Source organism: Tinamus guttatus, unplaced genomic scaffold (genome assembly GCF_059628265.1).
Source record: "Tinamus guttatus ecotype Peru unplaced genomic scaffold, ASM5962826v1 Tinamus_guttatus_pri_ptg000384l, whole genome shotgun sequence".
Classification (NCBI taxonomy): Eukaryota; Metazoa; Chordata; class Aves; order Tinamiformes; family Tinamidae; genus Tinamus; species Tinamus guttatus.
The window spans coordinates 2,837,936-2,853,546 of record NW_028288918.1 but is presented as its reverse complement, the minus strand read 5'-3'; the positions used below and the strand labels follow the sequence as shown (position 1 = coordinate 2,853,546).

Here is a 15,611-nt window from a genome sequence, read left to right as displayed (position 1 = left end):
CCAGCGAGGGGGCGGGTGCGGGGCGCCAACCAAGCCCGAGAGCCGCGGTGGACGAGCGCCGTGACTGACGTAAGTCAACAAAGGTCACGTGCGGCGCCGCGGCGGCGGCGATTGGGCGCGCGCGGGCCGGGCGGGGAGCGGAGCGGAGGCGGGGGGGCCGCGGCGGCGGCGCGGGGCTCGCGCGGTGACAATTGCCACAACTTCGGGCCGCCGCTCGCCAAGTTTTGTGGAGGCGGCGAACGGCGCCCGCGGCGGGGCCGCCCGGGCCCCGCTCCGCCCGCTCGCCGCCGCAGCGATGTAAACACGGCCCCGCCGCTGCCGCAGCCGCCGCCTCCTCCCCCCGCGAGTCTCCAGCGCCGGGGCTCCCTCCCCCCGCCCTCTCCTCCTCCTCCTCCTCCTCCCGCGAGCAGCGGGGCTTCCCCCCGCCTCCCTCCCTCTGCCCTCCCTCCCTCGCTCCCTCCCCCTCCCTGCCGGCTGTTGTTGTTGTAATAAAAGTTGTGGTGCGTGCGTGTGTGTGTCGGGCACCCCGCCCCGCCCGGCGCTGGGGGGGTGTCGGGGGGGGCGCGCAGGCGGGGGGGGGGGGTTGCGATCGCGAGTTAATTGCGCTGCGTTTCCATGAAATCGTGCGGAGTGTCGCTCGCCGCCGCCGCCGCCTCTGCTGCTCCTTTCGGTGATGAGGAAAAGAAAATGGCGGCGGGGAAAGCGAGCGGCCAGAGCGAGGAGGACTTCGCCAGCTTGACAGCCGAGGAGAGAGAAGCCCTCTCCGGCCTCGACAGGTACCCGCTCCCCGCGCCGCCCCGGCCGCCTCCGTGTCCCGGCTCGGCCCGCGCGCCCTCCGCGTCCCCCCCCTGCCGTGCCCGCGGCTCCCCGCTCGGCAGTGCCCGTGCGCGGCCGGCGGGCCCCGCCGCGCGGCCCCGGCCGGCAGAGCGGCGCGGCGCGGCCGCGCGGGGGGACCGGCTCCCGCTAACGCTGCGCCTTGTGCCTCTCTCTCCCCCGCCCGCCTGCGTGCCTGCCTGCCTGCCGCCCGCGCCCCCTGGGCAGCCGCCTCTTCGGCTTTCTGAGGCTTCATGAAGATGGCGCCAGAACGAAGGCCTTGCTGTTAAAGGTAGGCGAGGGGATGGATGCGGAGCGCGGCCTAGGGGGGAGGCCCGGGGGGGACCGGGGGCGAGGGGGAGGGAGCCGGCCCGGCCCAGCCGCCCCCCTCTCCGCCTGCCTCGCGCCGCTTCCCGGGCGCACACGGCGGGCGCGGGTACGTGGGTGCGTGTGCGCGGGGCACCGCCGCGCCTCGCCCGCGGCTCTCCCCGCGCGCCGCTTCCTCCCTTCGCCCTTTCCCCCCCGCGCCACCCGGCGCGGGGCCGCGCGTGGGACGCGGGAGGGGAGCGGCGCTCCTCTCTGGACACTTTCCAGCGGGGGCTCTCGGTGCAGCCCCGCGACGGGAAAAGTGGCTGCGCATCCAGGGCCGGGGCCTCGGCCCGGAGCGGACGCCAAGCGGCGCGGGGCGGGGGGGAGGGGGCGCGGGGGGAGGACGGCGGGAGGGAGGGAGCGGGCGCGGGAGGGAGGCGGCGGCGGGAGGCGGGGGGAGGGTGCGCGCGAGGCGCTGCTGACGTTGGCCGCTCCCCGGACCCTCCCTCGTGATTTTCGCCCCGCGCGGCGCGGGCGCGCGCCCTGCCCGGCGGCCGTTGCGCCTCCCGCCGCGCGCGCGGCCGCGGGCGCGCGGGGAGAAGTTGCCCCGAAGTTGGTAGCGCCGCGGCCGCGCTCCGGGGGCCCCGCCGCGGCGGGAGCGCAGCCCGCGGCCGGAGCGATCTGTTCACGCGGGGCCGGGCGGGCGCGTTGCGTGGGTGCCCCCTCCCCCGCCCTCCTGCCCACGCCGCCGCCGGCCGCCTGACAGGCAGCGGGGCGGCCCGCCGGGCCCTTCGGGAGGCACGTTTTGTTTCCGCGAAAAAGTTGTTGGCCCTGTCATTTAGTTAAGTAATGGCTGCTCCTGTCGGCCCAAGATGGCCGGACAGGGAGGAGAAAGGGGGCGGGGGGGGAGGTAAACACGAAACGAACGCGGGGAGCGGGTCCGTGCGTGGCCCTCGCCGCGAGCCCCGCGTGGAGGGCGAGGGGAGAGCGCCCTGCGGCCTGCGAGCGCTCGCCGGGCGCCCCGCGAGCACAAGCACGAGCGCGGGCAGGGCGCGGGCGCCGCGCTTATCAACCTGTAGCACGCCCGGCCCGCGGGCCGTGGGCCCTTGACAAAGGCTGTGCGGGCCGAGCGCCCGCCGGGCCGGCCGGGCACCGCCACGCGCGTGCCGCGGGGTGAGCGGAGTGCCCAAGCGCCGCCCGGCCCACGCAGCGCGCTCCGCGCCTTCCCTTGCTGCTCCCCGGGCTCGCCGCTGTCAGTGGCGCCGCGTTTGACACTTTGCTCATCCTATTGTTGCGAGCGGGCTGCGTGTTAGTGTTTTTCCCGTGAAGATTCGTTCGCCGCCGCCGTTCTTTCCTCATCTGAAGACCTTGCTCTGAAGTGTGTTGGGTTCCGTGGGCTAGGCCTTTGCAGCGCTTGTGTGTTTTATTTCTGGTATTATTGGAGGAGCTGAATGTCAGGACATGGGGGGTGGGGGGAGGGATGGAAGGAAAAGCATCTACACTTCTCTTTGTGCTGATATTTTACAAAATCCCGTTGTTTCCTTTGGATTTTCAGTTATTTATAAGAGCATTGCTTCAGATAAATCAAAAAGACGTTGGAGTGGCATGTCCGACCAGTTAAGTAAGATACGTAAACTGTTACAGGACTAGTGTTAATGTCTGCTCTGTGGAGACATTGTCGCTACTGGAAATATTATAGAGAAAGGTATTTAGTTCTGACATGGGGTTTAGGGATGCCAGTTAGAAAATAAAAACATCATGTGTAATTAGATTGTCGGTCACAGAACATTGCTAGATTAAGTTTTATTTTGCATGCTCTGCAATTAAGTAATGCAGGCAGTTCAGAATGTTGAGATTTGAGTCCCTTCGTGCATTTTCCTTTTTTATGCTGGTTGATTAAAGTTGCAGAATTTGTAGACATTTTGTGTGCCGTGACAGAAGTTGTGGGGCGTTTTGATAATTCTGAAGCACGTTTCTAGAAATAATGCTTTATGTGCTCGTCTTGCATCATTATATAACTCCATACAGCAAATACACACACACACACAAAAAACCCGCAAGTATTTTGATATTTCAGCTCATTTTTATGACAGTGCTGTGGACATTTGAAAATGCTTGCCGACTTGTGAAGCATATTCTTGGTAAAACTTGTCCCTGAGCAAAGTGGATCATTAAGGAAGTAGAGAGATTAAAATGTTACTGTTCAGTGCAGAAATATTTCAAAGGAATTTCTTTGCTTGAAACAGGTTCAGCTCTCTTTCTGCTTTTTACCTTTGGGGACTGTGCACATGTTTCAATTACTGTTACCAATAAGTAGGGTTTTTTATTTTTTTATTTTTTTAGATGTTTGTTGCTTAAACAGGATTCCTTTATTTTTTGTTTGAAGCTTCATAGGTTCTATAAAATCTACACTGCAGGGGAAGGTGTAGAGTAGTTAATACACTAGATCATTTTAATCCCATGTAATGGTAATTTTTATTGTAGAAAGCGCGGCCATGTATATGTGCATTTACTGCATGGGTGTTGGAGTGATGGTAATGAAATGTTCCCTTTTGTGCGTGGAGCAACACCAAGCTAACAAAGACCCTGCGCTCCATAATTACAAAGTCCTAATCGAGTGATTCAAAAACCTGCACATGAAGTGATGTGCGCTTTACGTGCGAGCGTGGTGTGCGAGGAAAGCAGTGTTTTTTCTGCAGGAGTCGTTCACAAAGGCGAAAACGTGTCGGTGCTCCCGCTAAGGTCAGGAGTAGCGCGTTGCCTCTTGCAGCCGTTCGGAGGAGAGGGTGACGGGAACGCTGCGTCCCTTCCGCGTGTGCCCGGCCCTGCTCCCTGTAGCTACCTGCCGACGGGGCTGCGAGCAGCGAACGTGTTTGGGAGAGGGGGCATGGGGGAGGCGAAATCCCGGGCTGCCGCTCTGGAGGGGTCGGCTCCTCTATCCTGCCGAGCCCGGAGTGGGGCAGCAGCAGGGTTGCTCCGGGGCTGCTCAGCCTCGGAAGCGACTGCGGAGCTTCCCCTGGGCTTCCTTCACGTGGCTCCCGCGCTGCCAGGCCCACCAGGGGGTTTGGTGCAGCCGGAGCGCTGGGTTAGTGAAGCCACACCCTGACAGAGGGGAATAATAAGAAATCTGGGATCTCTCCCAGGGATGGATGCAGCCTCCTGCCTGGAACTTCCGCAGAGTTGTGGCTTTTATTCCTGCGCACGATCTGTACTGGAGTCCGCCTTTCTGGTAGTTCTGCTGTGCAGGATGTGCAATTCTGTGAACTGGATTGGGCCCTGCTGCTGGGTGTAACAAATCAAAAGAGCAGATGTGACATCAGATCTATACAATATTTATGAAGAAGCAGAGATAAAGACTAAAGGTCAGGAATACTGTATTGTTGATCCATGTATTGGATGCTTATAAGCCAAACAAAACTAAAACTAAAACTTTCTCTATATACATGTGTGTGATATACATGTGTGATAAAGGAAAAGGATTTTTTTGTTGTCCAAAGTGTGTGTGTGAATATATTTTTTTTCTGTGAACATCATAGTTTGTAATGTGTGCTTGTTTTTAAAATCTTTCAGCTGATGAAGTTTAGTGGAGGGAAGGAGGAGGGGGAATTTAGGAGAGATCACTTTCAAAATGGTAAAAATGCTGACAATCTAATGTAGTTAACTGATTTCATGTAGTTGAGAGTGCTCACTGTAGTGCTCCTGCACCTGATGGGAACATTAATGTGAGGGAGTAAAAAACAAGCAAAAAAAAAATCCCCTATCTCTTGATGTCTCTTTCTCCCTGGAAGATGTTTGTTCTTCTAGGAAATGAAGCTTAAAACTCACACGAGGAGGAGAGGAAGCATGCATCATATTGGAAGCAAATTGCAAATAAAGATTTTTTTTTCCCAATGATACTTCCAGTGTTTAAGTCAAAGTTGACTTATTTTTTATTTTCTTCCAGTGACCAACCTTAATTTGATAAGCTAGAGCCCATACACAGTAGATAGTGATGTTCTACTTGTGCGAGTTGTTATAGATTCTGTAATTTATTGGATTTAAGATGTTTGGTAATTCATTGATTTTAATCAGTCTGTCATATCCTACAGACAAAATTGAAACATGTTTGTATTTAAAAGTATTGATGGTTGAAGTCTATTGATTTAAAGAGAGATGAGGTAACTCCATGTACTATACAGATCCTTTGGAGTCTGTATTACCTTTTGTGGTTCTGCAGCCTTTAGTTTTTCAGCTGTGTTTTTAAAAATGGTGCTTTTGGGCAAAGGCCACGCATGTTGACAAAAATGACAAAATGATTATCTGTGCATTTATTAAGCATAAAAAACAAGAGCCAAGGTGACAATATTCTTTTTCTCTTAGCTGCAGGTGTTGCTTGTTTAAAAATGGCTTTGGACAAGCAAATTAGTGTATATTGACTTTGTCCTTTTAGTGTTGACATTATTGTTATTTTTCTATTAATTTATAATTAAACATCCCTAGTTTTATTTATAACAGACTGCTTGAAAAATAATTATGTGGGAAAACTTTTTGGTAGAAAATATTCTACTAGTCTAGGTGCAGTAAAAGTATAGTAATATATTTGAAAACATTTTGAATCAATTTGTTTTCATCAAAACAAAGAAATTTGGCATAAAAAACTAAATGCAATGTTTGCCTAATACAGCGGCAGTGCTAGGAGCTGGGAAACAGGGAATTGGTACCACAAGACGTTTCTAAAGCATTTCAGGAAGTGGGCAGCCTCTCTAATTTCTGTAAATTTATGTTTGAGCTTTTTTTTTTTTTGGTGCAAATTCTGCATTTCTTGCTTGTTTATTATGTAACATGCTTTCCATTAATGTGGAATCAAATGGGTTAACATTTTGCAAATTGGGTGTAGATGGAATTGGTATTCTAACCCTTTTAGAAGGTGAACGTTTCAAAGTGAGAATTTTAACTAGTGATAGGATAATGGGGAAGAGTGTATGGATTTCCAGAATTTCTGAATATAGTTTGTGCTTTGTGATGCTAGAGTAGGGATTTTTTGATCTGATTAAGGTAATGGCTGAACACATTGTAATGTTCATGCTTATATCGGGTTTATATGTCTTAAAAAATATATTTTTGTTTAAAAAATGTCCTATGAGATATTTTGGTAGCCTGGGCTGCATCACATTTGTAGCATTAATACTTCCTTTGGTATAAGAAATTATTTATTTATCTTAGTGTTATATACTACATCTAAGCATTAGATATTCAGAATGTTTTAATACTTTCGAAACTAATATTTAAGGCCTATCTCTCTGAAATAGTATATGCCATTTTTTCAAAACTTTTTTGAAATATTCTGAAATGTTTTAAATGTAGAGTTTAAAGTGCAATATGCTCTTATAATTTGTGCAGTTTTCATTTTAATAGGTTAGCAAAAAAGTAAGGAGGAATCAAGTCTCTCCAAACAACGTGAATTTGGACAAGTGTAGAGATTGCAAGACAACTAGTATATTGATAGTTGCATTTCAGTAAGCTTTATGTCAGCTGTCAAGAGACTCTTAATAGGGAATATAGTACAAGATTTTTCTTTGTTATAGTAGCCTTTCATGTTTTATATGGAATGGTTGTTGTTACACATTGTAGCCTTTAAGAACTATTCTGCAGAGTTTGTGGCAGCTGGAGTGATCAGCAGTGTGCATGCATAGGTTAAGATAATTCATGTTATACTGGTTTCACAATCAAGTAGACAAAGTGAATGGCAATTTGGGATGCAGAAGAAAGGGAAGTATTACTGTGTTTTATCAGCCAAGGAACTGAGGATCTGATAAATAATTTTTGAAGATTATAAGGAAAGCCGGCAACAAGGATGGAAGAGCTTTTTTGTTTCTTTAGTTCCGCTCCTATAACTTAACCATTGAGATACTTCCATAGAACCATCCGGGGATCACGATGCCAGTGGGTTCCAGCTTTAAAAATTCTTAGGTTTTGTGTCTAAAAACCAAACAGACCATGTCAAGCTTCCGTCTATGAGGAATGTTCAGGTGTGCTTTCTGCCCACGGAAGGCAGGAATTGCTGACCCTTGCCAGCCTCTTCATCCGCCTCTTCAATGCAGGGGATTAACAGTGGTCATGTTAATTATAGAGGCAAAACTATCTGAAAGTGTAGTTGTTGCCTGAAGTGCTGGAAGCGTCATCTAAAAGTTATACCATATGTTTTCCATATATGATTTTAGAAAATAGTGGATGTTTAATACTTGGACAGCGTTGTGTTTGTAAAATCATTTGTTTTAATTACATTAGTCCAATGGTATGAAGATTAAGGGGAGCCATGAAAAATATTTACAGCTGTTAAGTGATTTTTATAGTGATTAACATTTATCACGAGACTTCTCAGTGCCAAAATTATATGCATTTATTATTATATGCACAATATTATACCCACTGTCATTCTTTATCTCACTGAGAATTAGGCAATACAACATTCTGTGGAGAAACTAAGCTTTACTTTCCAGCCTCATGATTCATGATTTAGACTTCACATTGATCAGCGGCTAGTGGACAAATACTCCTGTTCCTGCTCCACAGTTGTTTTGATTTTGATGAGAGGGATTTTACAGTATTTCAACAGACTGAAATTGGGAGAAATGTTTACTTAGTAATTTTTGAAAATTAAAACTTCAAAGGATGTGCAAAAATTTGTTACTGTTGTTAAAGAGGTTCACTCAGCTTCTGCTGGAGTGATTTAAGCAGGAGCTGCTAAGTCTCAGAGATGAGTGCCACGTTTAGGTAGGTGACAGGTTTTAGTATTTGTTCACACAGTACCAGAAGCTCCAATACCATGCTCGTTCTCAATATAATGTAGGTAGAAATATATCTTTCAGGCCTTTGATTTCAGACTATATCTTGTGTTTCACATCTGCAGCTCATGCAAGTTGTTACTTGTTTTAAATCTTCCTTCTTGATGAGTTTCGGCAGCTATGGTGTCTGAAGTGCAACCTTAAAATAACATATGTAAATAATTAAAAACTGAAGGGATGCTCACTGAACTCCAGAATACCAGTGTTTTTCAGATAATTTGTTTTCTTGGTGCTATTACAGAGACCAGGTGACTGTCTTTGTTACAAATGTATGACAGTGTTAATTCTGTTCACTGACGGAATACTTCTCTGTAGTTTAAAAAATAAACAAAAATCCAGACTCTGTTGCTCTGTATTCAGCCATACAGAAGACTACCAGGGTTTGTATAGGTGTATTTGAGAGCACAATCTTGGTGGTTTACAGAACATTATTTTCGTTATGAAGAAAGAAAGGAACTGTGCTTGCTATGGTCTAGTCTAAGTTTACCAGCCTAGACAAGTTGTTTCAAGTAAAACTTAAATACTTCATGCACTTTTTAATTACTATTTATAGATACACACAATAAAAATATAGCCTTAGTAGTTGTACATGTTGTCCTCTTGAGTTGTACACGTACAGTTTAACGATTTAGGCAAAGTCAATTTTCATGAATAATTCTTTTGCTAAGATGTAATGTAATGTATCTCATTTGTTAAAATTTGCTTGTGGACCTATCAAGCCCTTTTGAAAGCTTTCAAACTCACATGTTTCAAAGTGGCTACTACGTGTCAAGCAGGATTTTGCGGTGGACCTCCTTTTTGATAGTGGGTACTATTTTTTGTATGTAAAGAGTGATAGGAAAGTAGAGATATTTGGTAGTTAAATAATATTATTTTACAGGTATTCTCACTTGAGAGTCTTAGAGGATGCATGTTTTACCGTCGTAACAGTTTTGAATAAATGGTTTCCTTTATGGTTCTTGCATTTGCTACCTAGTTTTTGCAGAAAGAACTTGTTGAATTGAAAACTCACAGCTTTGTAACAGGAGGCACTGAGCATTTTACGAATTACAACCATAACACTATATATCCACATTTGGATTTTCTTCGTGGTGAGTTGTTAAATGAATTGTCGCTTATTAAAATGGCTCTAAGTCAGTCAATTTCTTTTTCTTGCAATGACGTTTTGAGAACTCTGATTCGCTTTTCAGTTTAGGTTTATTATTAAATTCTAAAGCAGTTTGAATTGTGAATATGTTTTTCTTCTAACATTTTATGAATTTTAAAATTCTTAGTAATTTCAGAATATTTTTAATACTAGTCAAAAAATCCGATATAGTAGCATCCGATTATATCACATTTCTGCGTTCCTCCCGTCAGAGTTGCCACTTGTACTTACTACATAAGCACTATTTTTACCGTCTTGTATGGTTTGAAAACTAACTTGCTGGGGATTTTAGAGTAATGAATTGAAGTTGTGGCTTTGGCTTTATTTATTTATTTAGGTCACAGGCTTTTTTTAAAACTACTATTTGTGTGTTCTTATCTCTGTGTTACTTCTCCTGTGTGCTGTGGAGTTACCACTTCTGGGTCTGCATGATGAAACAGGCTGCAAAACTGAATCAACTTCAAAATAAAAAATGGGGCAGTCATCGGTTTTATGAAGCCAATAGTTTGTAACACAGACTTGGGAAAGGCAGTACCTATCAGTGCTGTAAGGGAGGTGGATTGCAGAGACCGAGGTGAATCTTTCTCAGCGTGACAGTGTCTGGACGGGATGTGTGTCTGAAGCACCCTGAAGCAGAACGGATTACACACCGATCTTCCAAAGAGGCTAGGGAATGGCATGCGTTTTGGAAGCAGTGCATAGGAGACGGTGTTGCTTTTGGAGAGGAAGGAGTGCAGTGGCCTCCTTCCATTACCTTCTCTGAGGGGAGACCTAGTGTTTTGTGCGGGCAGCGTGCCGAGAGGAAACGCAACATAGGTACAGATCTGAGCTTAAGTTCGGTAGCTAAGAGTACAAGAGTATCTGTTGAGAGGATTGTAGAAGAAAATTAAATCTTTTTTTTGGGAGGCTGGTTTATGCCACTGTAGATATGGCTCCAAATGAGGAAAAATACTGCGGGATCTAGATTGAGTGCTTTATGAAAAGCTTAGAAGAGTTTTGTCTTTACTTTTTAAATATAACGGTGCTTCTGCTTTCTCTCATTTTTGAAATGCAAGTAGGGCAAGTAGGGAGAGGAAGCAACTCCTTAGACAGTGGGGTCAATGCATCTGTTAATGCCTCTCTGTTACTGCTGCCTCTCCTCAAAAAAGAGCAAGAGCAAAGAAATACTGTATTTCTGCCCTTCCTTCAAGGGGCGAAAGGTGGCCAGGAAAGAAACTGTCACACGTCTGTTCTCACGTCATATTTTGTTGCCTTGGGATTTTAAGGATAAAGAAAGATGAGCAAGTGTAGGTGATGTAGGTGGGTATGTTAAAGGGCAAGAAATAGTTTTAAGTATGGACTTATGAGCCTCTGTAAAGGAGAATGATGCTGATGTAGAAAACGTTAATGCAGTGAAATGTAGAAAAGAGTACAAGATGAAGTGGGAGGATAAGAAAAATGAAAAAACATCCATTACGGAACACTTAAAGCATAACCTTAGCCATCTGATAGGAAAGAAAAGGTGGAATAATACTATGAAGAGTAAATTATAAAAATTGAGTATGTTATTTGGTAAACTTTAATAGAACTTCTGGGCATGTTACAAATGGGGTAATTAAGAGTGGGTAACACACTGCATATCTCAATCTAGTGCATTCTTAGTTTTCTGTGGGGCATACAGAGATGTGTTGTTATCCATTTAGTTTTCATCTCTCCTAATAGGCCTAAGTCTCTGGGTTTTAATGATTTCAAGTTTTTCAAGTCAGTCATTGACTTTGTGATTTTCTCAATATTTGAACATTGTAAACTTTCGAAGACGAGAGACGGTCATTAATGGGCTACCTGACCTCAGGTGTTACCTGTTGAAAGTATTTATTATTTTAGACCTAAAGATTTTTGGGCTTCTTTATCATGCGTCTGGAAATTATATATATTTTTTTTAAAAAAAAGAAATGAGTTTTTGTTTGTCCATTACGTCAAAGGGTAGGATCAGTATGGCTTTTACTTCTTATGCCCTTAAAAAAAAGCCCAAATTAGAAACTGTTGTTAAGCTAATTGTGAATAAGAGCACTACATATTTATCTATATTTTGCATAAATGTTGATGAAACCTCCCAAAATTTATGAAAATAAGCATTAGAAGATAGGCAGGAGATGAATGTCTGGCCTTTAAAAAAAAAAAATCCCCAGATATACCTTTAGTGGAGGAGCACATGCATTTTAAGTAATGAGTTAAGATTTTGGGATTTAAGTGATGGGCTTCCTTAGCTCTAGTTACTGAGTGGAGATAATGAGTGGCTCTGCCACCTTGCAGTAACACCTGGGGAGGGTGGAGGGTTTAGAGGCACTTAGGCCCATAGCAGTGCTCAGTGATGCTTCTTTAGTGCGATGAGGTCACGGGCACCATCAGAGTCCATGCTAAGTAACAGGTAGAATATGGTCATATTTTCAACCTTAAGAAGGTCCTATTAACATAGCAAGTTCATATGTTAAAACATTTCTTAGTTTTGACAGTTTTCTGGGATTAGCTGTACACTGCCTTTGTTTTCTTGGTAACAATTTTGGCTATTCTTAGTCTCAATATAAGGCATTTTTTACTTCATTGGATATAAATAATTTGAATAAAAAACGCATTAATGCTTGAAAGAGATCTGGAAATCAGATGTGCAGCTAAAGTTGCACCATAACATAGTATTCTTTTGCAGAGGGGAGAGGGATGTAGTTGGGACAATTGAAGGGACCGTGGAAGCATCCACAAGGATTCCTTACATCACCGTGTGTGATAGAGATGCGATTGTTGCCCAGGGCTGCTATGCCTGGTCTTGAAGGTTGTCTTGAGTTCTTAGGAGAATATGAATGTATTCAAAATTGTATGAGGAAAAATCTGGAATTAGAATATTGCTATCTGTTCTCTTTCAGTAGAAATGCTGCCATTTTAGTACAATTTATTAGTTGATTTTCTTCCCCACAGCAGCTTGGTGGTTGGTTTTTTGGCCTTTGAATGGTAGGATGTTTTCCTGTAATGCCAATGGCAAACTTTGAGCTTGTTTTGCATTGTGGCCAAAAATCTGAGAACAATGATGACTTCATTATGTCCAGTGAGAAAGGATTCTTTTGTACTGCTCACTTTTAATTGCTAATTAAGCTAAGTCCTTGATAGTTTGAGAGAATGGAATAGTTTTTGCCCTCTTTAGACCAGTATTTGCTACTCAGTTGCAGAGGATGATGGAACTGATGATTCTTACTATGGTTTCTAGGTGAGTATGGGTAAAATAGTCATTTTGCACAAGAAGCACTTTTGGGGGAATATGTTTTTTAGAGTGGAGGAGCAGCCTGGGATTCTCTGCTGCTTATGAAGGTCTAGCAACTGCTTCACCCTGAAGTTTTCTTTGGGGTTTGGCTGACTGCTCTGGTTCAGTTTCTGTATTTTGTGATGAAAGTGATACTTTAGATTGTCTGAACAAGCAGCAGAGATTTTTATAGGGGGAACTTTTTGATATTTGGAGATGATTGCAATTTTGTCTTTCCTTTTTTAATAATGACATTAAAGCTCTGCTTGTGGTGCAGTAGAACTTATTTATTTCAAAAATCTTCTCTTACAAGTAGGTTGGATTTTTCCAACATCAGGAAACTGCATCTCATTAGAAGCAGTAAATGGATATTCTGACTTTTCATCTGAAACAGGAAATCAAAGTCCAGTTACTAGTCATTTCATATTTTTCTTCAGGGCTTTCTGACTTCTAGAATCAAAACCTAAAATTGGAATAAATTGATTCCAAGTAATTCATTAATGACCAGCTTCAGGTCTGTCAGGCATCAGACAACTGGAAAGGAGAAGGAACACCGTTCTGCTCTAAATGCTTTGTTTTTATCTGCTAACTTTCCCAGTCATTTGAGAATCTTTCCAGATTTATCAAGTCATTGTTGAAATCTTTTTGTTTGGGTGATCCAGTAGGTAGATGAGAACTAATAGCAGAGGACATCTTTTGCCTAGCGCTTTGCCCTCTCCTTAAACAAAAAAGTTCCCCCAAAACCCCTAGTGAAGATGAATCCTCTACTACCAACACCTGTGTATTTGGGTAACTAAGTCTTACAATGACTGTACTGCCTAATTTACGTGATTTCTCTGTGTTTATGTTAACACTTGGGCCTCCTTTGGACAACAGTTTCTGCTGCAGTCGATATGCTGGCATTTTCTCTCTCTGTCCGCAGTCCCTCATGTCAGAGGGAACAGTGTATGCTGACACAAGTTTTTCTACTGATATAATTGTCCTGCTATGTGCAATGTTAAAATCAAAGCCTGTATGTGCTCTCTACTGGTATTCTGGTCACTAATGTGCATGAATTTTGCTTACCCTGGTGTACGTGCAGACAGAGCTTTGTGGAGTGAGGCTGCTCTTGTAAAATGGGGAGGAGGCTGTCCATAGATGTGGCATTCATATGGTGCTGTGGTGCTACTTGTATTAACTTTGGTTTTTAACGGGTATCTTCTATGTTTAGACCAAACAAAAAGTTGCAGATCAAACTATGTAAGGCAACTTAAATGGGGTCCTAAGTAACGTACTTTAGAGATTGGATCAGTGTGGTATCTTTGTCGGTCATCTCAAAAGACCAACAAGAAGTACGCAGTGCTGTGCTGTACAGAATTCAGCTCTGTTTATGATAAAATAGTCTCTAGAGGAAAATTACTCTGAAGTATTGCTTTTAAAGAAACATTAGCAGAGCCCTTGTTATTACTATTTTTCTTTAACCTTTAATGAAAGATTCATCACAAGTTGTGTGATTGTCGGTTACCATATCTACAATTTCTGCACCAGCACCATGGTCTGAAACAGTGTTCAAAACGTGTTTTTAGTATGTGTTGTATTGCATTATTTTGAAATTTTTCTAAAACATATATGTAACTCTTCTTATTTTCTAGAAATGGTTTAGAAATATAGTTCATATTTTTAAGTTTTCAAAGGAATTATATTTCCATGTTTAAAAAAGGGAAGGACAGATGATAGAAATATAATAGAATTTCAGGAGCAAAGTAACTTTGTGACAGCACTTATGCTTTTTCATATCTTATAATGCATGAAGGCTCAATTTTAAAAAAGAAGTTTAAAAAAGTTATTATGCTTTCTGGAATTTGAATTAAAAAACCAAAACTTACTATTTATAAATAATTTCTTCTAGTCAAACCGTTATATCAACTTTCATTTTAATTATAAGTTAGTTTTTTTTTTTTTTTTAAACTTGGCTGGACAAAACATTAGAAAAGGTACATTCTGGGTAAAGCTGCAGTGGGAGGGGAAAGACCAGTGTTGCTTAGAAGACAGGTAACACCTGTAAACAACAGATATTTCTGAAGGTGGTATAGCACTTATGTAACTTTATTCACTAAATTGCTAACTCATTTAAGTAAAAGAGATTCACATTTTAACTAGGTGGTAAAGAAATGCACAGATACTCAATCATTCAGGCAAGTACCATGGTATTGCCTCTGCTTTCACAGTTAGATAAGGATGTTAAAGTATTATTTTTGAATTAGTCTGTTAAAGCCAAGCTGTATTACTCGTTGAAATGCACATTAAGAATGAAATGCTGAGTTTTCTTCCATCTTTTGAAATTTTGGCCTTTGATTATCCCTTTGGTTAGAGCTCTTGCCTTGCACGCAGTGTTTATAGATGGTTTTCTTAGCTTTGGAGAAGGAACACCTTGGGCATGTCTTTTACAGCAGTGTTTTAGTGCATTGAGCTGAAGCGGGCCTGAATTGCTCAAAGTTTCCATAGCCAAATGACATCTAGTGAAGGCAAGTGTCTGCTGAGTTGCAGTTAGGTGTATATGTGAAACTGGCTATCTAGAAACAGAGCTAGAAGCGCCATGGCTTGTGCAGCCCAACTTCTCTAGCAAGTTAACGGATTTGTTTTTTTCATCTTTTTCCCTCTCTTCTTGGAATTCTAGTGTTGTTTATCTTAAATTCTCTGTGTAACTGTCTGTCGTTTAGCGTCATCATATATGGGGGATGTGGGTCATAGGCTTGCATGTGGTCATAAGTGGGTGTGGGGGAGAGGGGCGCATCAGGAATTAAAAAGAATATTTATTTTCAATATTACTAATTCACTATTACTAAGTGCTAATACTACTTTCTTGAAGTCTACTATTGTGCCTTGAAACTAATACAGCAAGTAAATTTGTAAAAAGGACCTGATAAATTGTGGTAATAACCTCTTCTAATACATATTTTAGAATCTTACTTAAAATTATTTTTCTTTGGCTGCTGTTGTATTTAGTGTTTTATTTCCATGCATACAGCCTGGAATGATCCCTAGGAAAATGCTGTAGTGTCAGGTACCCTTCTGTGCAGGCAGTATGTAAAATGTAAAACAGTCCTGCAGTTTTGTCCAAACTGCAAGGTCTTGGGTCTGAGTTGTGTCCATGTCTTCAGTGGATGCAGTCCTGAACTGAGATCCTTCTAAGCGTATCTGCAGCAGCCTGGAGGCCGCAGAGCTGCGGCTGCTCAGGGCTGTCTGAAGGCAGCCAGTCTTCCTGCCTTGC

General features: G+C 43.8%; 1 protein-coding gene across 15 annotated transcripts in view; it reads left to right on the top strand.

Annotated features, from left to right (window-relative positions):
• Positions 1-568: 568 nt before the first annotated feature.
• The window catches only part of KDM6A (lysine demethylase 6A), a 142,695-nt gene continuing 127,652 nt past the window's right edge, over positions 569-15,611 (top strand). For 13 of the 15 annotated variants that reach the window (XM_088530684.1, XM_088530679.1, XM_088530681.1 and 10 more), the window contains exons 1-2: positions 570-776; positions 1,042-1,105. In XM_088530684.1, the coding sequence (XP_088386810.1) occupies positions 616-776; positions 1,042-1,105 (225 nt within the window). In that variant the 5' untranslated portion in view covers positions 570-615. Of the gene's footprint in view, positions 777-1,041; positions 1,106-15,611 lie in introns of all 15 variants that reach the window. The other 2 variants (XM_088530674.1, XM_088530669.1) reach the window with 1 other exon arrangement.